The 23947-nt window shown below is 47.7% G+C and overlaps 1 protein-coding gene across 3 annotated transcripts; it reads left to right on the top strand.

Annotated features, from left to right (window-relative positions):
- The first annotated feature begins 6149 nt into the window (after window positions 1-6149).
- On the top strand, window positions 6150-13051 carry ZBTB14 (zinc finger and BTB domain containing 14). 3 transcript variants are annotated; one of them, XM_084780505.1, is made up of 3 exons: window positions 6150-6366; window positions 8602-8686; window positions 9888-13051. In XM_084780505.1, exons 2-3 carry the CDS (start codon window positions 8684-8686, stop codon window positions 11232-11234), a joined length of 1350 nt encoding a protein of 449 aa, XP_084636631.1. In that variant the 5' UTR covers window positions 6150-6366; window positions 8602-8683; the 3' UTR covers window positions 11235-13051. The 3 variants fall into 3 exon arrangements, with proteins under 3 accessions (XP_084636631.1, XP_084636633.1, XP_084636632.1); XM_084780507.1 differs by lacking the exon at window positions 6150-6366 and adding an exon at window positions 6400-6517; XM_084780506.1 differs by lacking the exon at window positions 6150-6366 and adding an exon at window positions 7026-7307.
- Window positions 13052-23947: the final 10896 nt, after the last annotated feature.

The raw sequence follows: 23947 nt of genomic DNA on the forward strand, positions 1-23947 counted from the left end.
TGACTGCTCAAAGAGTTTTGTAAGAACAGCTGGACTACTGCAGACCTTTGAAACTCAAGAGTTCATGATGTGTGTGCCAAAGGCTTAATTTATTTTGGATATGAAACTCAAATTTACCCAAGTGAGATTTACTTTTTACTGGGGGGGGGGGGCAGTGCTGTGATGGCATACACAAAGATGGCAGGGAAAGAATTTATGGAGTCAGTTATTTCTTCTACCTTTATTTGGGTCCCAAGAATAGAAGTTGAGCCAGGCTTGCAGCAAGCATCTTCTACCACTGAACTATCTCACCAGAACCTAGCCTGACATGACAGCTCAGTGGTTAAGGAAGCCTGTAGAGAAATGTTAATTCAGAACATGGCTCTTCTGGCAAGAGTTCGCATCCAATGGTCTTCTCTGTGTGATGCCGCTGGAATACAAACACGCCTTTAATCCAGAACGGAGGCAAACAGATCTGAGTTCAAGGCCAGCCTGGTAACAGAACAAGTATCAGGTAAAGAAAAGCTTAGGTCCAGACGTAGTTGTATAAGCCTTTAATCCCAAACGAAGGTAGATAGTTTGTAGAAGGAAGCATCCATGTTTAAAAGTGGCAGAAAAGATGACGAAGCAGAGAAGAACTGACAGAATAGGATACGCCCAGTTCTCACAAGAAGAGAGAGGAAAGGGAAGCTACTTAAGGGTCAGATTTTCAGAGAGAGTAAGAAGTTTTACCAGGACAGTAATAGAGAGACGGGTTGCAGAGAGGGAGAACTCAGGTGAAGACAGAACAGGCCAGAAAATGAGAAGAAGCCAGAAGATTAGAGCAGATTGCTGAGTTATTTTGAGGCCAAGCAGAGCAATTCCTGGCTGAGAGAGAGGCCAGATTAAATAAGTCAGCTGGGAGACGAGTTTGAGGCAGAGCAGGTGAGTTGAACCAGCCAGCCCAGAGCTCAGAAAGAACAAGAAAGGGTGAGTTTATTAGGCAGTACGTCTCAGAGGCTGAAAACATTCTAGGCCTCGATTAGATTGTAAGGAGGCTAGAAGCTTTCAGGACTAGGCCTAGGCTAGCACAAGAAGGCAGTCAGCTTCTGAGACGACAACTGAAACAGGAAAATAAAAGATGATTTACAAATAAAAGATGATTTACAAAGGCCCACTTGCCTCCAAATCAGATGACCCCAGTTCAGTCTCCAGGACACACACGGTAGAAAGAGAGAACCAATGCTGCTAAGTTGTCTTGAAACCTCTAAACCTGCGCTGTGGCGTGTGGCACACACACCATCACCACCAACAGCAACTTACAAAAAGAAACGTTTACGAAAGGCGCCCCTACTGCAGACCACGAACCCTTACAGGTGCTGGCTCCTGCTCTCCCCATGGCTCTGTCTCAGGGCCACTACGTTCCGGTCACTCTGTCCTCTGTGAAACCTCAGCCATACCAGTTGCTCCCACTGTTTCACTGACACCATGCCTGGCTATGGCGGCCATTTTGGGTTATCAACTCGACCACACCCGGAACTAAAACCCAAAAATGGAGGACACACTTACGAGGGTTTCTTTAATTAGAGAGATCTGCTCCGAGTCCTCATCCTAGAAGTAGGAGGACACACCTATAATTCAGACCTTTTAAGCATGGAACAGAACAGACCTGGAGGTGAGGAGCCCTGTCTTTTCTCTGGAAGCCTATGTCAGGACATGGAAGAGGGCAGCTTTGGCTCATTGCCTGCTTGCTCGCAAGCCCCTTCCTCCGCGGGCCTTAGAGCCTACGTCTTTGCAGCTCCAGCGTCCTACCGAAGACCAGCTGAGACGCCCCGCCTGGTGGGCTGAGCAACTTCTGCACTCTCCGGCATTCGGTGCACAGGTACCCAGTGTTGGACTGCGACCTGAATGCCATTCTAACAAATCCCCTTTGTGTCTATTCATCCTGTGAGGGCTGTTACTCCAGAGAACCCTGCCGGATGCGCTGGCGATCGAAACTTGGTTCCCCACCTCCCTTCTGTGATCCCTCTGCCATCCTACAGGCCTTGGATGGATACGGGAGCCTTTGCTGATTTCCCACTGAGTCTAGCTTCCCCTGTTCCTTTTTCGTGGTAGTGTACACAATTATGCTCTCGCGTTAAGGTCCTTGCTGGAGCGTTTGTTCAAATGTGTACATCTTTATCTCCGTGTTGTCATGCCATTTTGTTCCTTACTGTATGCAGGATTTTCAGGGCAGCAGGATGGAAGGGTGCTTATGGCACTAGGGTCGCTGTCTGATTTGTATCCATCTAAGGCCTGGTATCCCACAGGCCACACTCCGGTCCTAGAGCCTAGTCTCACACTTCTCAGGCTTCCTATCAGAGGCTATGAGCCTCTGAAAAGCAGGATGCTCTGAGTGACCCCAGCTGCTGTCTCATCCTGCATGGCAGCCACAGTTAGTAGAAAGAGAAAAACACTTCAATCCAGGTGTATTTCAGGAGGGCTTTGTGTAGCTAGCTGGTCTTTGCTACTTTGTGGGTTCTTTTTATCCCAACCCTTTATCCCCCCTACCCCCCACCATTTCACCTGCTATCACTAGACAGGGGAGAAAGAAAAGAGGGGAGAAAGAGAATATAGTTTCTTTCCTTTTGTTTCTTCTTTGAGCACAGCTACTTAAAAAAAAAAAAAATAAAAGCATCTAACCTCCCTGAATGACCAACAACCTCTCCTATGAGGGCTCTAGCATTTATATACCCTCTGAAAGGTTCCCAGAATTCTAAAAGTCACACACAGCCACAGAAGCTGTCTGCAGCTGGCAAAACCATCACGCCTTAGCTAGAGCATGAGGAAAATCACAGTCAGCTGCTGCAAGGCAGCCCCCATATCCTCACACCTGGGATTAAACCAAAAGCACATTCTTATAATATTTGGGTTTTTTTTTTAAGGAACCAAAATTCCAGAATTCTCACTACGCCTTTGTTGTTATGAGGAGAGAAAATACCAATTGTTCGATTTTACTAATGAAAACTCAGGAGCCAGATGCTGGGGTGAAAACCTATTAGCTCCCTGAGGCAGAGAAAGCGCCCAGCTGACCTTCCTACTCAGCTCATGTCCCAGAAGGAAAAAGCCCCTTCTCCTTCTCCACACTGCCTTAAAAACCCTTCAAACCCAATGTCCCTACTTTCTACTTCCTGTGCATCTATCTGTCCTCTGGACTTCCTCCCACTCTATAGTTCCCCTCCCCCATGTTTACTTCCTGTGAAGTGGTTGCTTGTTCTGTGCCTTAACCTAGGATTAACTTTATTTAATCTTATTTAAAGAAAGCTCTGGGACTAAACGTGTGTGCTAGGGCTGAGCCACACCTCAACTACTTGTTTACATAAACAGAAAGCTCTTGGATTTAAAGATGTTTGCTAAGGCTGAGCCACACCAAAACCAGAAACAGTTTTTTCCAGTATACAATCTCCGGTTCACAGTGTGATCAAATGTCCTGCAACACACACTCTGATCCTACTAACTCCACAATGCTCCCTATAATACTGACATCTAGGTTCGTTCTTGCTGTCACTGGTGTTTTTTGTTGTTGTTGTTGTTGCTGTCTGTTTGTTTGTTTTTAAATGAGCATCATAGATGCTAAGGGTTTGAGGATAGGTAAGGAATTTCCCATCCCTGCTCCGCCCTTCCCATGAGAATGGCCCTTTTATTAAGTTTGTTCCTGTGAGTCCCAAGGATAAGCAAGGACCAGCCAGCCAGAGCACAGGGGCCATGAACACAAATTCAAGGAGTCACCAATACAAAACTAGGAATGCCGGGCACTTCACTGCTCTAATGTTTATGAGCTCTGCTAGACTAATTTAATTCCATCAGCTTGGGCTGAGACGCAGGGACAGATTCTCTTCCACATACAAAATCATCATCATCATCATAATCATCACCACCACCATCATCACCACATCATCATCATCACCACCACCACCACCACCATCATCATCACTACCACTACCATCACCACCACCACCATCATCATCATCACCACCACCACCATCATCATCATCACCATCACCACCATCATCATCATCACCACCACAATCATCACCATCATCACCACCAGCACCGTCATCATCATCACCACCATCATCACCACCACCACCATCATCATCATCACCACCACAATCATCACCATCATCATCACCATCACCACCACCATCATTGTCTCTACACAGGAGGCAGACAACGAATCCAGGAGCAAAGTCCCTCCAGATGTGGTCCAAGAGCAGCCCCAGTGTTGACAGAGAAGATTACTGCAAGTTAGCCACGCTCCCACACTGAGAACTTCAGCCATCCCTCTACTGCCTCAAGACATAACTACACGAGCGATGGTACCAGCTTCCTGTAAGCAGAACAGAGAGGACTGAAGTGCAAGCATACAGTACAGCTACACACAGGAGAATAAAGCACACGGGCAGCCACTTGGGTGTGACGACCACCTCCTTCGACTTGCCACAGTGCCGCATGTCCACAACAACACCGGATATGCACTTACCTGGGCATTGTGTTGGCCAATACTCACAATTGCCCTGATTTTCTTGTCTCCATTCCAGGAAATAAGAGAGTAGGGCTTAAAAGACAGAAGAGATGACTCAGTGGTTACGAGCACAGAGGACCAGTTTGGTTTCCAGCACCCATGTCAGGTGGCTCACACTGGTCTGTAACCGCAGCTTCGGAGCATCCAATGCCTCTGGCTTCCAAGAGCACATGCACTCATGTGCACATACACCCAGGTGTACTAACCTGTGCTATTTCGTGCATCAAAAGACACTTCGGGTGGCTGAAACAATGGCTCAGCAGTTAAGAGCACTTACTGCAGGGAGACTGGGGTTGGATTCCCAGATTCCATAGGGTTGATGAGGGCATCCCACACTCTCTTCTGACCTCCGCTGGCACCATGCACACACGTGGCATGCACACATTTGTGTAGGCAAAACAATCATACACAGAAAATAAAAGTTTGGAGATGTGCAGCAAAAGACCCTGGGAGACATTAAACCAGAACTGGTTAATATTACAGCTGAGGTTGAACATGTGCTATTTAGAAAACAAGAGGCAATCACAACATTCCTTCATGCTTATGTACCTGCTGTAGGGTTGGGATTTTTTCTTTTTCATCATTTTCCCAGAAGCCCATGGTCCTGCCCTAATTTCAGATGTTATTCACGTGATTTGACATAAGACTGTTAGAAGTGTGATAAAGCAGCGAAAGTGACTCTCAGGAGGTTGACAGCTCAATCCAGCTGCCAGTATTGTGGGTTGAACAGAACACGTGCGAGCTAAAGGGACTTCCCAGGTCAGGGGAGGTCGTGGGCCTCAGGGAACGCAAAGTTTCAACAGTAGCGAGCGGTAACTCGGATGGCACTAGGGAGCTATCAGATCTTTCCAGGGGAGCATCAAGAGCAACCCAGTTCAGGAACATGGTGGTTAGAGAGGGCTGCACCTGGGTAAACGCAAAGGCACCAATTAGTCTGGCATATCCAGAACTTCGGGATTGAGGAGTTTGTCCAGGGTGACTGGGACTGCCTGCCCCTTATACTCCAAATCAAAGATGGCAGGCACGTCATTTGTTCTGCAAATGCCTGCTCCCCATAAACAATGCCTCAGCAACGCGAACCAAGCCACTGGCGTTCAGGTATTCAGCCTGGGTATCCGGGTGAGAGCACAGTTGGAGACAGTGCCCTAAGCACCTGCCAAAAAGCCGGGACGAGCTGAGCGCCCGAACCGTGCGCGCCCAGGGGCAGTACTGGCCCACGCACAAGCACATGCACACGCACGGGAGCGCAGGCTCCCGCGTTCCCGCTGCAATGCCCAGGCCCGGCGCCGGCGGGAGCCCGAGAACTGAGCTCGAGCATTGGCTCCTCTGCAGCCCAAGCCCCGCCCCGGACCAGCCCATCTCTTCTCCCGCGCGCGGGCTCCGCGCGCCCCATGACGCGCGCGTGCGCGCGCGTGCGCAAGCCAAAGCCCTCCGCGGGCGGCCCCGTAGACTCAGGGAAAGCGTCGACCCGTAAGGTCCCGGTTTAACCCTTTCCCTGCTCGCTCGCAGTAGAAGCCTGACCGGGTTCCGTGCCTGCGCAAGCGGCGGCGCGCCTTCACTCCCCCCCCTCCTCCTCCAGCCCGCACCGCGCATGCACGGGGAGGGGGGGTGGTGGGGGTGTTCGCGGCAGGCTGGATATTCTGTGCTCGTGCAGGAGTAGGGCTGCTACCACCAGGGACGTGCACGATTTCCCCCCCACCCCCTCCCCAAACTACAAAAAAAAAAAAATAATAATAATCCAAAACACTGCCACCCACCGTGCCCCCGCGTCCATCCCGTCCTAGCCTGCGCGCTACCGAACGCGGGAGCCCACGGCGAGCGTCTGTAGCTGTGCCAAGGTGCAGGTAAGCGCGGGCCGGGTGCGGAAAGGGCCGGGGCGGGCGCGGGGACGCGGGGGCAGCCGGCGGCGGGCGCGGCGGGGCGGCTGTTGGGGAGGCGCGTTCCCGCCGAGCTCGGGCGGCAGCCAGCTGCAGGATGTGGCGGCGGCGCAGCGCGGTGCGAGCGGGAACGGGCGTGGGCCGCGGCGGGGCGTGGGGGCCGGGCGCCCCGGGGCCCGCGCAGGCCAGCGAGCGGGGGGGTGGGGTGGAAGAGGCCAGGCGGCGGCCCGCGCGCGCGCTCCGCGGCCGAGTTCATGGCCGCCCCGCTCTCCGCGCCGCAGTGCACCGCGGTGGGGGTGGGGGACGGCCGAGCCGGGCCCGAGCGCGGCCCGCGGGGCGCCGCCCCTCGCAGCCGGAGCCGCCGGGACCCCCCGCGCACGCTCCCCGCCTGCGTCCGGGGAGCCGGCCGCGCGCCGCCCCCGCCCCCTGGCCGCGGGAGGGCGCGGGAGGACCAGACGCGCAGGCCGCGGAGTGCGCGGGGCGCGAGCTCGGGGCTCGCGGGCGGAACAGGGCGCGGCGCAGCGCGGGGCTGCGGAACCGGCCAGCATGCCCGCTCCCGAGCCTGTCGCGCCACCGGGGCTGCCGCGGGCCGGGAAAGAGCCTCGCGCCCGCGCCGCGCCCTACAGCAGAAGCGGCGGCTCGTGGAAGAGAAGGAGGGTGGCCTGCCGCTGGCGGGCGCCGCTCACCGGAGCTTTTGTTTGGGAAAGAAGGCGGCTCAGGGCTCGCTGCACCCGGTGGCTCGCGGGCTACGAGATGCGGGCGTGGGCTCCCCACGCGCGGGCTGCGCCCCGAGTCTCGCGCCGGGCCCCGTCTTCCCCACTCCCAGGTTGTGAGGTCGCAACAGGGAAGTGGCGTGGCCGCCATTGTCGCAGCTGCTCCGGAATAAGGAGGCGGCTGCGGCTGCTTATGTAAGTTTGCTTTGGGAAAGGCCGGCTCCTTTTCCTTGCTCGGTGAGGACGCCTTAGCGCTCCCACGACTCGGAGATCTGCTTGCAAGGAGCTGCGTTATGGTGTTGTAGGTGTAGGGCCACGTCTTGTCCCACACCTACTGACACACATGTTGGCAATGGCTATCTTCCGGTTTGACTCGTTTGAACTTAGCAATGGGAACATCTCTATAGGGGAAAAACCCGAGCCGGTTGGCCCATGACCTCCTTTGGAAAAAAAAAAAAAAAAGAATACACACTCCCCAGAAATGAGAAGCTGCACGCTGATGTTGTGTTGCTATGGCTACTGTAGGGCCACTCTTCTCTCAAGAGCCATGCCCCTTGGATCCACAGTTAGTGACAGCAAAAGTGTCCGCTGAAGAAGGTTCTGCAGGGGATGCCCTTCCTCAGGCTGACTGCAGGCCCGGGGTGCGACTGGAACATAGGAAAGGCCAAGATGAAGAAGAAATCATCTTAGCAGCCCTCACACAGTGCAGACGAGAAAGGCTACTAATTCAGAGCTCCGTGGCTCCTAGAGCGCAGACCTGTTATCGTTCTTAGTGTGATGGTCCCATGGCAGGGTCTCGAGCACAGTCCTGTAGGACTGTTCTAGAATGACTGCCTACTAATGCCGAGCCAAACTAATGTATTTGTGGGGTTGATGGTCAGTAGAGGGAATTTTGGTTCCTTGGCATACTGGTCTGCAGGATGTGGAGTTCTTTAGGTGAGAGTTAGTGGCACACGCCTTTAATCCCAGCACTCTGGAGGCAGAGGCAGGCGGATCGCTGTGAGTTCAAGGCCAGCCTGGTCTACAAAGCGAGTCCAGGACAGCCAGGGCTACATACAGAAACCCTGTCTCTGAAAACCAAAAACAAAGAATGAAAGAAAAATCTTGGAACCTGCATGTAGGGATAGAAGGGAAACGTGGGGTTTCTCCATGCGGTCTTTTCGGGTATGTGTGCGCTCCTATGGCTTTCCTGTATAGAGAGACCTGCATCTAAGGTGGTTACAGACCCTTGAGGGAAATGTGCAGAGCTGTGCACCCAGCAGGAAGCGCTGGGAGAAAGGATCCCATGCTCCTGTTTAACGCAGGAGTGCTACCACAGGCCTGATGGCTGTGAGCCTCAACTGTTGCCACCCAGAAAGTGGGTTTCTATACAAGAGGTGGAACAATAAAAGGGTGTTGTCGCTTTTTTTTTCCTTGTCAACATTTGGTTTTAGGAGCTGAGTTTAAGATAGAGAAGACTCTTACTTAGTGTTTCTCTTTGTTCCTGTAGATCTGGCTTGCCCCTGATCAGACTTGCTCTGATCTGAAGATATTGGTGTTTTAAGGCATTAAGAAAGTAGCCTGAACTGTTCATGGTAAGTATGCCTTAGAATAGGAAGCCTTAGAATATCGTCCTGACATGGATTTGAAATAAGTATCTCAGGTCTAGGGGTATCAGATAAGCAGTAATGTACTTACTCGGTTTAGGCAAGCCCCTGATCCTCAGTGTGTACACATACACACACACACACACACACACACACACACACACACACAATCATACATTTACAATTCTATTTCCATGAGGAAAAACCTGTTTTCCTCAAGCTAACCCTTTGTTGAATAAAAGTAAAGATAGTATCGTTTTTAGTTTTTGGTTTCTTAATAAAAAACACAAAACAGGTTATTTCTAGATTAATTCTCAAAGGCAGTGGTAGGTCTTTCCTGATGGTTCTGACGTTGTTTTGCTTTTAAAATACTCCAGTACTTAACAGGTTGGACCTAAGTTCAAAATGTTCAAAATCTGAAACATTCTGAAGGTCAATAATAAAGCCACAAATGAAAATTCTATATGAAGTTTTGTTTAGAATATTATTTTAGTCAGGCAAGATCTCTGAATTCAAAGCCAGTCTTTGTCTACACATCGAGTTCCAGAACAGCCAGGGCTACACAGAGAAACCCTGTCTCAGGAAAACAAAAAATAAACAAACAAGATGATGATGAAGAGGAAGAAAATGTATTATTTGAAATAGTCTATATAAATTACCTTCGTGCTATGTGTGTGTGTGAGGTACATATAAAATCTCAACTAGTTCTGTATGCAGGCTTCTACCATGTGCCCACCCAGATTTACATAGGTCTGGCTATTTGTCAGTCTTGACAGGCTGGCAGCAGGAGTTTTAAAACCATGTTTCCTGGTTTTGATTACCAGATCTTTAAAAGCTGTAAGTTGTTGGGTGGCGTCCTATCCCCTTTATAAACTGGGGACAACAGCAGCTCCATAGGATTATTTGAAATGAAGTGAATTGAGCCATCCAAAACATGTAGACTGATGCCTGGTGTGTATTTTGTAAAAAGCTGCCGTTGTCATTATAACGAGGGAACTGTGAGTAAACAAAATAATTCAAAATAGTAATATGGAAATCCCTTGCCTGGGATCTTTTTTTTTTTAATTTTTAAATTTTCTAAATTTTTACATTCCAAATATTCACAGTATGACTGTTTTTTGTGGGGAGTAAGTAGTACATTCACAATAGTTAAACTCCTCTAAAAAAAAAATAATTTTTTTTTTTGCAGGAGTTTTTCATCAGTATGTCTGAAACCATAAAGTATAATGACGATGATCATAAAACGCTGTTTCTGAAAACGCTCAATGAGCAGCGACTGGAGGGGGAGTTTTGTGATATCGCGATCGTGGTTGAGGATGTAAAGTTCAGAGCCCACCGCTGTGTTCTTGCCGCCTGCAGCACTTACTTTAAAAAGCTTTTCAAGAAGCTGGAAGTGGATAGCTCTTCGGTCATCGAGATAGATTTCCTCCGGTCGGACATATTCGAGGAGGTCCTGAACTACATGTACACGGCGAAGATCTCCGTGAAGAAAGAGGATGTCAACTTGATGATGTCGTCCGGCCAGATCCTCGGCATCCGCTTTCTGGATAAACTCTGCTCCCAGAAGCGCGACGTGTCCAGCCCGGATGAAAGTAACGGCCAGTCGAAGAGTAAGTACTGCCTCAAGTTAAACCGCCCCATCGGAGATGCGGCCGATGCCCAGGAGGATGACGTGGAGGAGATCGGGGACCAGGATGACAGCCCCTCCGACGACACGGTGGAAGGCACGCCGCCCAGCCAGGAGGACGGCAAGTCCCCGACGACCACTCTGCGGGTTCAGGAAGCCATCCTGAAAGAGCTGGGCAGCGAGGAGGTCCGCAAGGTGAACTGCTACGGCCAGGAGGTGGAGTCCATGGAGACTCCCGAGTCCAAAGACCTGGGGTCCCAGACCCCGCAGGCCTTGACGTTCAACGACGGCATGAGCGAAGTGAAGGACGAGCAGACCCCCGGCTGGACGACGGCGGCCAGCGACATGAAGTTCGAGTACTTGCTCTACGGCCACCACCGGGAGCAGATCGCGTGCCAGGCGTGCGGTAAGACGTTCTCGGACGAGGGCCGGCTGCGGAAGCACGAGAAGCTGCACACGGCCGACCGGCCGTTCGTCTGCGAGATGTGCACGAAGGGCTTCACCACGCAGGCCCACCTGAAAGAGCACCTCAAAATCCACACGGGCTACAAGCCCTACAGCTGCGAGGTGTGCGGCAAGTCCTTCATCCGCGCCCCGGACCTCAAGAAGCACGAGAGGGTGCACAGCAACGAGCGGCCGTTCGCCTGCCACATGTGCGACAAGGCCTTCAAGCACAAGTCCCACCTCAAGGACCACGAGAGGAGGCACCGAGGGGAGAAGCCCTTCGTGTGCGGCTCCTGCACCAAGGCCTTCGCCAAGGCCTCGGACCTGAAGAGGCACGAGAACAACATGCACAGCGACAGGAAGCACGTCACCCCCAGCGCCATGCAGAGCGAGACAGAGCAGCTGCAGGCCGCTGCCATGGCTGCCGAGGCGGAGCAGCAGCTGGAGACCATCGCCTGTAGCTAGAGGGGCCGGGCTCAGGGACGCTTGGGCCTCGGGGGGGTAAGGGGGAGATGCTGAGGTTGCGTCAGCTGCGGTCCCGTGAACACCCTTGACTGCTTTTAACAGTGTTGTACTGACTGGTCGCCTGCTCGCTCCAGTTGGGTAGTTTTCAAATTCTCGAGGCAATTATGTTCCTACGTTTATGACCAAACAGTATTTTTTTTTTTGCCCCCTCCCCTGTGATGGCTAATATTCATGTTCCCGAATAAGGTCCTCTCTGCCCTTTATGGCTTTAATTTGAAAACTCCTTTGTCCAGTTGAACGGGAGCAGCTTCTGTTTCGTTCTTAATTCCCGTATGCTTGCCAAGCTGGTGAGTGGGCTGCGCAGAGTGATGGAATAAATTGATCTCCTGATTGTCCCAGTATATGTGACTTACAGTCAAAACAGCAGGGGTTTGTTTGTTTGTTTTGTTTTGTTTTAATAACTGGCTATAAGAACTTCGTGTTGATGCAGAAAATGTTGGCACATGGCTGACCTAGAACACTGCTTAAGTACAAAACCAAGTTTGGAAAAATGGAATGATGTTATTAGTTTTGTATTTGGGTTAATTTATATATATCTTACTGTTTCCGCTATTCCTGTGAACAAGTAATGGTTGCTTTGCTGAGATGTTTCTTCATCCATTGTGATGGTCCCTGTACGCAGGACCTCAGGGTGAGCGAGACCACTGGGATGCTGGGAGTGTTGGCACTGAGTCCCTCTGTTGTCCAGTGTGCCCACTCTACTACAGTGGACCCAGTGGTGAGGGGAGAAGAAAAGTCTTTCTGAGACATGGTTTCCACAGATACAAAAACCCTAAGATTTCCTAGGTCTTAAAATTTTGGCTGATTTCAAAAGTGGTTTTATATTTAAGATCAAAATTAGGACAAGAAACAAAAATGCTTCTTCCAATATGGTTTTATAGTTTCTGGATCATCAAGCTTTGGGGCTCTCTGCATAGGGAAGATGTTTACTTAAATTTAAAATCTTTAAGGATGTACATAGTAGTGTTGGTCTTAATGTATTTCAAGAAAAAAGGGCAGGTCCACTTTTCTTTCTTTTTGCACATTGGATTAAAGTACCTTTCATTGGCAACAAACATCAAACTGTTTTAACCAAATGTTAAAGATCATCAGACCAGATGTTTATGTTTTCCAAGTATGTTTTATCACTGGTTGCAGGTTTCAATAGAAGAAGATTGCCTTGTCATAGCCATAAATCAGAATTATGAACTTTGTTTCAGATCCGGTGTACTAAATGTTCTTTTAACTGTTTCCTTAGGAATATGTTAAAATGCCAACGGAGCTTGAATTACGTTCTGTAAGAAAGTGCTAGGCGGCTGTTTTAGGATGTGTACAGTTGTAGAAGGTGCCAACTTTTAAAGTTCATGTTTGGTTCTTAAGGCTTCCTTTTTTTAAAAAAAAATGCATTAAAGTAATTTAATTACATGGCTTGCGGTACTAACACCTGTTAATACTATTGTGAGAAAATTTATATTTTCAAAATTGGTGTACATTGTTATGCCCAAGATTGTCGAATGGAGAGGCTACCTTTAAACTTGTTTTTATTTATTGGTAAAATGATTTGGTTTTTAAATTAATTTTTTTCCTGAGAGCTCTTTGTTCTGTATTGAAGGCAGTCCTGTCTGTGTGTCTGTGCTGTTCGTAGGAGGGGCTGACTGTTGATCCTAGGCTGTGCTAACCAAAGCAAATGTGAAATCAGCTGGCATCCTGTTGATAGCTACTTCAACAAACCATATTTTGGGCCTTTGTTTTTGTATATAAAGACGATAATATACTTCTGTTGTCCTTGATCTTTTTTTTTTTAATGCCATCGCTGTACACGCCCAGATCCGTGCTACCTTCCTCATGGTTTCATAGAGGTACAGACTTCACATACAAAACCAGTCCCTATGGAAAGCCTTGTTGGAACCTGGGAACACAAAGCAGAATTTTCAATACTTTGTATTATGTGTTTAGCACTTTGAACTGTTTTGTACAAGAAATGTGTTTGTGTTACAGCTTCTACCATGGGTTTCTGTTGGGAGTGCGTGTTTTCCTGAGATACTTCTAGTGACAGTGGGCTCTTAAAGTTGCTTTTCTTGGCTCTGCACAGCCACACTGCTGCTCCTCACCCAGCTAGCTCTAGTTATCCATAGGCAGGAAAACTGTCGTGTTAGGTTTCTCGGCGAGGGGCCTCCAGAGGCATAGAGAGTTCCTTCCGAGATGTGCAGGCCTGTTCTGCGGTACCAGTGGAAGGGAAGTTCTAAACCAGCTTCTCCATCAGTACCGTTTCTTTCTGGATCAAGTCAAGCCCACAGACATTGTGTTGGCGCCATTATGTCAGTGTTGGGGTAGGTAACAAACACTAGCAAGTGTAAGCTTAGGGCAGTGTGTGTTAGTCAGCTTTCTGTTTCTGTAAACACAGCCAGGAGCGTTAGTTGGTCTTGGTGGCACAGGCCTGCCATCCCAGCCACTCAAGAGGCTGAGACAAGATCGTGAGTTCTAGACCACTCCAAGCAAATAACTGACACTGGGGATATGGCACAGCAGCAGGGTGCTTGCCTATGATGCATAGAATTCAGTCTCCTATACTGAGGGATTGGGGGGTGATAACGCCCCAATTTGAACACATTTTTCACTATTCTGATCCTACCCTTCACCTTTAAGGTTAATGATATAGATTTTTACCTCATTGCTTACCATAAAAATTATACAACACTGAGCCTAGTACTCAGCTCTCTAGGTGCACCATGAATAATTCCTGGTTTTGGGGTCTATTGTTTTTTCTCCTTGTGTTGGTCCGTTTTAGACACAGTATCACTGTACGTTGGCTCACCTCAAACTCAGAAATCTGCCTGCTTCTGCATCCTTAGTGTCATGACTCTTGGCATGTGCCAACAAATCCCACCATGTTGAGGGTGTTCTCAGTAGACAAAAACTTTTGGGGGGTGAGGGAGATGTACCTGTCAATTCTCTAATTGCTGTTCTGGACTGTAGGCTGACAGCTCACTTAACAGTTTATAAAGGCGGGTGTGGTGGCGCACACCTTCAGTCCTAGCACTGGGGAGGCAGAGGCAGGTGGATCGCTGTGAATTCGAGGACAGCATGGTCTACAAAGCCACTCCAGGATAGCCAAGGCTAACACAGAGACACTGTCCCGAAAAAACAAAACAGTTTATAACTGAAAATACAGAAGTTGTGTTTAATCCTGACATTCACAAGCTACCCGTTCACAGCTTTGTTTCTTAACAATTGTGTTCATCCTGGAGTTTTCCTTGGTTTCATAACCTACCGTCATCTGCCCATTTTTAAGTAGGTCGCTGGCGTGTGGTCAAGTGTACACTCTTGATTTGGCTGGCTTCCAAACCGACTTAGGGAACATGAGGATGGCACAGCCAGGATTGCGATTTTGACAGCTGTACATGAAACCCGCTATTGAGAGAATATTTTTATGTAAAGCTTTTTCGAAAGTGAACGTTCTTGAGACTACACTAAGTATTATTACCCTTCCTGCTTTGCATAAATCCCAAGGATATCTGTTGTTTCCTCAGTGAAGGGATTAAGACGACCACTCAGGATTTTGGTTTTAGTTCTGAAGTTGCTGTTTGCTTTCCTTGGAGGATGTTTTCATTGATCTTACAGGAAGACACTTTCCGTGGAGTGGGGTGAGTGTCCCTAACACTGGTTGACTGCCTGGTGCTCGTGGTGCCAGATGGTGCTGGGGACGCAGCAGGGATGGGACTGGCCCCGGCCCGACTGTCCAGGAGCACATGTGCAAAATGCCTTTCAATTGGGCAGTGTGTATTTAATACAGTCTATGAGACATATGTTTTAAGGTAACTGAAAATTTGTCATGTTGTCATGAAGCCCCAGCAAGAAGACTCAGCAGGCGAAGGGCTGAGGGCCTGAGTCTGATCCCCAGGGCTCACACAGTGAAGAGAGGAGTGACCCCTACAAGCTGTCCTTGGGCTCCAACAGGACGCCTTGATGAGCGTGCGCGCGCGTGTGCACACACACGCACACACGCACACACGCACACACGGCCACAATAAAAAATAGTAAAGCTAGAAGAATGTCATGTCACAGGTCAGACACTAAACTGATGTTACCTGTCCCCAAACATGGAAGCCCACTGGCAAAATGTCATGGACAACTGCAGCCACTGGCTGCCTTTCCTTGTGAGCATCAAAATGCAGTGATTCAGGAAAGCTCCACAGTACCCAAGTCCATGCAGTTTCGGGGGCCAAAACCAGCTGTGAGGTCTGTCACCTGTGCTCAGAGATCCTGCTGACCTCGCCTCCACTACTTTCTCTTCCTAGAAGGCCTTAGGTTCTCGGATTCAAGTCCTGCCCCCTGAGCTCTGCTGGCTGAATGGTCTTCCCTTAATGTTTTTGGTGGAAATGCGGTTGAGGCCTGAGGGATGGTTCAGTGGTTAGAGCACTAGCTGTTCCTCCAGAGGTCACAGGTTCAATCCCCAGCTCACAACTATTATAAACACCAATTTGCATTTAGGCATGATGGCATGCCTTTAAACCTCAGCACATACGAGACAGAGGCAGAAGGGTCTAAGTTACAGGCCAGCCTGGTCTACAGAGCAAGTTCCAGGACACCTAGGCTACACAGAGAAATCCTGTCTTGAAACAACAACAGCATAATGTATTTGATTCCCTGCCCAGTTTATATCATTCTTAGTCTAAAAAAAAAAAATAGATGTTTAACTTTGAAACCAAATATAATTAATGTAAAGTATTGTTGACTTACACAGAACGGTAGAGACAGACATCGGACATTCGATGAGGCTGCCCATGGTTCACTGTTAGGTGTTTACAGTTAGCAGAGCATATGAGCACTGTTTCTCCCCAATCCAGGATTGCTCCGGCTCCTGTGTTCCTGCGGTAGGTAATCTCTTAGCCAGCAGGAAATGCTCTGGGTCGGCAAGCAGTAAAGCACACAAGGTTGTGTTTAAGGTCTGAGTACCCAGTGGGAAAACATGACTCCTCGGGCAGGAAATGAAGCGCAGAGACAGTTCATTCCGGACACTCCGTAATTCATCTCTTCCCCAAGATCCTGCGACCTTCGAGACAGTAGAGGCTCTCTAGGTACTACATACACCAAGAGTGTGCAGAACCCAATTTAGATAAGCTGCACGCAGGCTGTACGAGAATAAGTCTGACATCTGTGCCTTGCTTACACCTTACTTGTCCACACTGGGAGCTAGCTACTATTCTCATTAGTTTTGTGGGTGGGTTTTTTTTTTCCTCCTCTAGATTGTCACACCATCCACAAACCTTTGCTTGTTTTCAATAGGACTTCATGTAGCCCAAGCTAGCTTCAATCTTAATGTGTGGCGAGGATCACTTCACACTCCCGACCTTTTTCCTTTGCTTCCCAAGGGATGTGGATTACAGGCACGTGCCACCATGCCAGGCTACTATTCTCGGATGGAGAAGAAGAAAGAAGAAGAGGAAGAGCCGAAACCTAGGTTCTTTGACATTTATTTATTTATTTATTTATTTATTGAGTCAGGGTTTCTCTGTGTGGCCCTGGCTGTCCTGGACTCACTTTGTAGACAAGGGTGACCTTGAACTCACAGAGATCCCCCCAGCCTCTGCCTCCCCGAGTGCTGGGAGTAAAGCCTGGCTACCTTGACTCCAAACCTCTACATAAATGATTTAGATTTAGACTTGTTTTCACGTTTGCTGCAGATGATTGACTACTCACTGTCTTCCAGTGTCCTCGGTCCATGGCAAGTGAATTTCCAGAAAGCCGCTGTACTGCTGAATCTGACATTATTGAAACTGGGATTTCTTTTTCTTTCAGTGACTAAACTTTGAAAATATTTGTATAAGTGACAAAATACGGTCCTTGCTTGGTCCAAGAGTACAGGTCTGAGCTCTAGTTCTGTAGATTGTACTGGTCAAGTTACTTTCCAGATTTAATGGACTCTGCCGTGGGTTAGTGAGATCATAATACAGGAACTGAGTAAGATTCATGGAGCTATGGTCTGGAGCGCTCCAGACCGTAAAACTACTGTTGAATTTGGTCAGCATCTGTTACTGTGGCAGCTCCCGAAACATCGTAAAAGATAGAAGCCTGCATTTGGGCTGGCAGTCTTACAGGTTTCTGCCCATGGGCTCTTATCTCTATGACTTTAGGCTTGTTGGAGCACAGTCAATCCTGAGGACATGAAATAGTGACCTCACAACAGCCGGGAAGAATGGCGGTGTTCAAATATTCTCCTCCAGGAAAGGCTCCAGAGACATAACCTTCCACCAGCCTCAGGTCCTAAACCTTCAGCCTTCCTCAAGAGCACTATTGGTGACCAACCCTTTAACCAGAGAAGCTTTTAGGAGACAAAAAGCTTGGAAACAGCCCACCTCTCTGAAAAGTGATTAGGTTTAGGCAAGTCCCCATGGTAGAACTCATGCAGCTTTATAAAAAAAAGTGTGTGTGTGTGTGTGTGTGTGTGTGTGTGTGTGTGTGTGTAATACATTATAGATACACAGGTGCATACATGCATTCTCACGTGCACACAGACACTCCCTGTCCTTTGCCGTAGGAGGCCTTGTGGTGATTTTCTCAGCAAGAAGGACATCACCAGATTTAACTCTCAGCTTTGAACCTCCAGAATCATGAGAGAAAATAAACCAGTTTTCTTTAGAATTCTTTCATTTGGTGGCTCACTTGGCAACAGAGGACAGATTATATACATGGAAGAGATCATAATTGTATTATCATTATTTTGTCAGTCAGCTATTTTAGTTGCTAACTTTGGTGTTTGTTTCGGTTCCTCTAAGAACAAGCTGCCTTAGGCCTTGCTCCGCCGCTTTCTTCCCGAGGAGAGCCTTCCCTCTCCCACCCCTGCTACCCGTGAGCATTCCTAGTCCTCTGGAGCTCAGGGCTGTGGGACAGACTGGGTTAAAGATTCTACAAGGCTGAGCCGTTGCTCAGAAGCCCTGATTATGGCCAAATGATCTTGGACTATCTTTGGCCCCTCAGTAGCCAGTTGCAAAAGGAGATTTTATTCTCCCGGCACAGTTGTTGTCTGGGAAGCTGACTGCCTCCTTCTGCTAACCTAGGCCTAGTCCTGGAAGCTTCCAGCCTCCTTACAATCTAATCTAGGCCTAGAATGTTTTCAGCCTCTGAGAGTTACTGCTTAGTAAGCTCACCCTTGTTCTTTCTGAGCTCTGGGCTGCCTGCTTCAACTCACCTCAGACTCCTCTCCCAGCTGAGTTATTTAATCTGGCTTCTCTCTCTGACGAGAATTGCTCCGCTTTGGCCTCAAACTAACTCAGCAACCTGCTCTAATCTTCTGGCTTCTTCTCATTTTCTGTCTCATTCAGTCTTCACCTGAGTTCTCTCTCTCTCTCTCTCTCTCTCTCTCTCTCTCTCTCTCTCTCTCTCTCTCTCTCTCTCTCTCTCTCTCTCTCTCTGCAACCCATCTCTCTATTACCGTCCAGGTAAAAACTGCCCCCTCTGTCTGTAAAACTGCCTCTTAGGTAGCTTCCCTTTCCTCTCCATTCTCCTGAGAGTTGGGCTGATCCTATTCTGCCAATTCCTCGCTGATTCATCACCTTTTCTGCCACTTAATTTGGCATCACTTTCAAACATGGGTGCTTCCTTCTACAAACTAACTTTAGCTTTGTTTGGCATTAAAGGCATGTACCACCACATCTGGACCCAAGCTTTTCTTTACCTGAAATTTGCTCTATATCAGGCTGGCCTCGAACTCAGATCTATTTGCCGCGGTCTTCTGGATTAAAGGCGGGCCCATCTTCCAGTCAGATCACACAGAAGGTTGTTGGATGTGATCAATTGCCAGAACAGCCACGTTCTGAATTAACATTTCTCTACAGGCAGTTGTTGCCTGCCTGCTCGTCTGGACACAGGGAACCCTGGGGCATATTCACAGACCACCAGCTCCCACCAGCTCAGGACTGGGATCCTCATCAGATCCCAACAGAGGTTTTCCTGCTGTGTCATAGCTGTCATGGCCTGGTAACGCTTCCACCAATGCATGCCCCTGATTTGTAGCTCTCTGTGGGTCTATAGCCATGAGAACTCCAGAGAACTGTTAGCAAGTTGTAACCTACTGTTTACTTCGCACCCAAGTCCTCAGCATCTGATCACTCATTTGACTCCAGGACAAGCTCTCAGTCCCCCTTAGGCTAGAGCTAAAGCAAGGCCACCCATGTGTTGTGATTTTATTCCGCCAGAATTCACTGCTCACAGCTGTTAACCTAAGTGCTTTCTCAGCTGAGATGTTTAGCATTAGGAGGTACACCCCAAAACAAGTGCCCAGTCGCCAGGCATTGGTGGCACACAACTTTAATCCCAGCGCTCGGGAGGCAGAGGCAGGCGGATTGCTGTGAGTTTGAGGCCAGCCTGGTCTACAAAGCAAGTCCAGGACAGTCAAGGTTACACAGGGAAACCCTGTCTCAAAACAAAACAAGAAAAAACAAACAAACAAACAAAAAAACCAAACAGTTTTGGAAGTGTAATTGAGCAGCCAGGGCGCTGAGAGGACCTGAGCTCCCCGCCTCCTGCTGTGTTGAATTTCAAAGCAGAGTTTTAGCAGCAGGGTCCTATCGCCACCATTTGCATTTTAAATGGCTGTTAATGTCTAAAGAGTTCAACGCCTAAAGAGTCCGCCCTCTTCCCTGTGGGAAGGGGCAGTTTGCAGCTCCAGGTTAGTTATTTCAGGCCCCCTACTGAGCGCCAGGGGAGACTAACCACACCAGCTGTAGGACATTTGGCAGTTAGAGATGTTATTACCGGCCAGCTAGGTATTTTCTCCAAAAACCTATATTTGTTTTCAGTATAAAATCAACTGATGTCCATGTGACTTAAGTGTGGCGGGAGAGACTGTAATCACAGTCCAGGGAGGCTGCGTCAGGAAAACCTCAGGTCTGAGGCCCGGCTCTGGCTACTGGCGAAACACTGTCCGCGAAAACAAAACAAACAAAAACTATAATCTGTCTTCAAATTTCAAAAATATCCTGGGAAGTCTGAAACCATTTGAATCTCTGATATTTTCATTTTCTTTCTTTCAAGTTTCAAGAAATCTAGACATGGCGGTACAGGCCTTTAACCCCGGCGCTGTGAGTTCCAGGAAACCCTGGTCTGCACAGGAGTGGCAGGTCATCCAGGGCTACAAAATAAGATCCCATCAAAATGAAATAGATACTTAATAGCAAGCTGGAAGAAAACCGGGCACAGGGATGGGAGCTTGTCATCAGGGAGAAGCTGAGACAGGAGGATCTTTGAGCCTAGGAGTCCGAAAGTTTGGGCCTCACCTGAGAAGTAGAGACCATCTCTTAATTAATTAATTAAGCATTTTAAAAGTTTGAGTATGTTACTTGGACTGTACTTAAAACTGGTGGGGCCTGCTACTCTTGATTGTCCTTAAGATCTGAAAAGTTTTCTTGAATTATTTCATTTGCAATTTCCATACAATTTTATACTTCTCCCAGTTCTTTTTTTTTTTTCCTGTGATATCTCAGTTTGGTTTTTTTTCTTTTTTTATTAATTTATTCTTGTTACATCTCAATGGTTATCTCATCCCTTGTATCCTCCCATTCTTCCCTCTCTCCCATTTTCCCCTTATTTCCCTCCCCTATGACTGTTCCTGAGGGGGATTACCTCCCCCTGTATATGCTCATAGGGTATCAAGTCTCTTCTTGGTAGCCTGCTGTCCTTCCTCTGAGTGCCACCAGGTCTCCCAGTTCTTTTAAATGTCTCCTTTTAAGTTTTTGTCGTTCCTTAATTTCTGTTTGTTTTCTTGATTTCACTTTTAAGTATTTACCTTTGAATTTTCTTTTTTAAAAGATTTATTTATTTACTTATTATGTATACAGTGCTCTTCCTGCGTGTACACCTGCAGGCCAGGAGAGGGAGTCAGATCACATTTATAGATGCCTATGAGCCACCCTGTGGTGCTGGGAATTGAACTCAGGACCTTCGGAAGAGTGATCAGTGCTCTTAACCTCTGAGCCGTCTCTCCAGCCCCCATTTCAACAGCATCAATAATATTTTTTCTTTTCTTAAATATTAAAACCTTTTAAAGCTTTTCATTTAAAAACAATTTTAGATTTTCAGAAATGCTGATCGGAAACAAATAAGCACAGGATTTTCAGGGCCCCAACATCCCAAGTGTCAGACTTTACACAAGCACAATGCAGCAGTCATCAGTTACAACTAACAAATTAACCCTGGTACGGCAACTGGCACAACCCTGTAACTAAACTGCAGACTTCAGTTTGACTTGGCTGCTTTCTTTTCCAAGTAAAGCTCTGTTTGTCGCTAGGTCTCATCGTACTTCTTCTCCAGCTTCTGACAGTTTCTGATCCTGTCTATGACTTTCACGACCTGATGCTTTTGAACAATATGGGCCAATCAGGTCTAAATTGAGAGTCTGTCTCAATTTGAATTTGATAATTTCTCAGGATTACACTAAGATTATGAATGTTTGGCTAAGATAAAAATAGAACAGTGCGCTGTCTTCTGTGACTCATACAGGGGGCCTGGTGTTTGCTGTGTGTTGCTGCGTTTTCTGCGTTTCTCAGCTACGGTTTCTATTTTCATATATATATTTCTACATGTACATATATGTATGAAAATACATTAAGGAAAACATTTATATAATATTTATCATCCCCTCTACTCTGTGCGTGCATGTGTGTGTGTGTGTATGTGTGTACGTGTGTGTGCCTGTGTGTATGTGTGCCTGTGTGTGTATGTGTGTATGCGTGTGTGTACATGTTTGTATGTAGTGTGTGAGTGTGTGTGTATGTGTATGTGTGTGCATGTGTGTATGTGTGTGTGTGCATGTGTGTTTGTGTGTGTGTGTGTGTGAGCTCTTGCCATGGCATGCACAACTGTCAGGAGTCAGTCAGTTTTCTCCTGGGAACTGATCTGAGGCTATGAGGTTTGACAGCAAGTGCCCTGCTGGGCCATCTCCTCAGTCACTATTTTCTCTTTGTAATTAATAGAGTTGGTGCTTTTATAATATATACCTATCCTGAATTACTTTAAACTTTTGGATGCTAGTTTTAACATACAATTTTGGTGGATCTTGCCCAGAACAGTTAATACTATCCTGTTCTGATAGTTGTTTTTCAGATTTCCCTGGGCTTTCTAAGTGTGCTCGTCGGGATTCTTTCTCTGAGACAGGGTCTCTCTGTGTAGCCTTGGCTGTCCTGGACTCACTTTTTAGACCAGGCTGGCCTCGAACTCACAGCGACCCGCTTGCCTCTGCCTCCCAAGTGCTGGGGTTACAGGTGTGCGCCACCACGCCCAGGCTTCTTCCACATCGTTTATACAGACGTCACCAGAAGGTGTGGGCAAGATTTAAGGTGGCTCGTCCCACTCAAAAGATCTGGATTTAGGGTGGGTCTTTCCACTTCAAATAATTCATTCAAGAAAAATCCCTCACAGGTGTACCCAGGTTTTAGTTAATTGCAGATGTGGTCAAGCTGACAAACAAGAACAGGCTCCAGGAGTCTCTGTGAACTAAAACAGTTATGACGGTTAATATTTAAATTAATTTTCAGTCATTATACTGCTAATGTTTGTCTTTATTATAAACCTTTTTACTGTTTTAATTTTCTAGGCCCATGTAAGTCTCATAAGAAAAATAATGTGTATATGCATATAGGATCTGTGCTAATTTTCTTTAAGACTAATAGCTATGTATTTTCCTGGAGGCTGCAGTTTTTAAAAAAAATTAATAGGGCATTAGCAATTCACTTGTGGAAAACTGAGATGGTGGTTTTCAGATTCAGGCCAGCATGTTCATGTAATAGTTTTTCTTAGAATACTACATATTTGTCCTTTACCAAAAGGTTAAACCCATGACACGATCTCACTCTCTTCACAGCTGTCAGGAAAGGATCTGATAACTGTTCAGCTGTCTCACCAGACCCAGCGCTGTTCAGAGACAAGACCTGAGCCAAGAGTTTGACTAGAAAACTCACCACTATGACCAAAGAAACTAAACAGTGGGGCTGGTCAGGAGTTCAAAGCCAGCCTGGTCTACAAATTGAGTCTAGGACAGTCAGGGCTGTTACACAGAGAAACCCTGTCTTGAAGAACAAGAAGGAGAAGGAGGAAGAGGAAGAGGAGGAGGACGACAATGAATCCAGATGCTCACCACTGGCCACATCTCAGTTAGGGGCACAGTGATCCAGGCCAGCTTCTGCATGGAACACTGTAGAACACTCTGTTTGAGGAGTTTGAGGAAGTAGAAGTCAAGACAGTTAATAACTGATTAACCCTTGAGACATCAAGGGAAAACTAGAGCAGTAAAAGCAAATGTTTATCTAAGCACTATCCGGGAGACCTCAGTACAGAAATGAACTCAGTCTGAGCACTGCATGGGGAAGTGGGAGATTACAATAAAGGACCAGGAAACAGGCCAGAGACAGAACATACTATGAACGAGCATCTGGTCCAGTGCACAGTGCCCATGTGGTGAGAGTTACTCCAGGAGTTTGTAAAGCCCAGGGAAGAAAAGCCTCCGATGGGAACACCAGAGGGGAAGCTACCTCCTGGCAAAAACAGTGCCCTCACTCACAGTTCTGATAATGCACTTCGCAACTAAATCTACAGGCATACATTTCTGGGTTTTGTTTCATAACTTCTAAAAACTGTAAAAATGTCTTCAATCAAGCCAGAGATTGAGATTCTGGCCAATA

Source organism: Acomys minous, assembly GCF_964271855.1.
Source record: "Acomys minous genome assembly, chromosome: 4".
NCBI lineage: Eukaryota > Metazoa > Chordata > Mammalia > Rodentia > Muridae > Acomys > Acomys minous.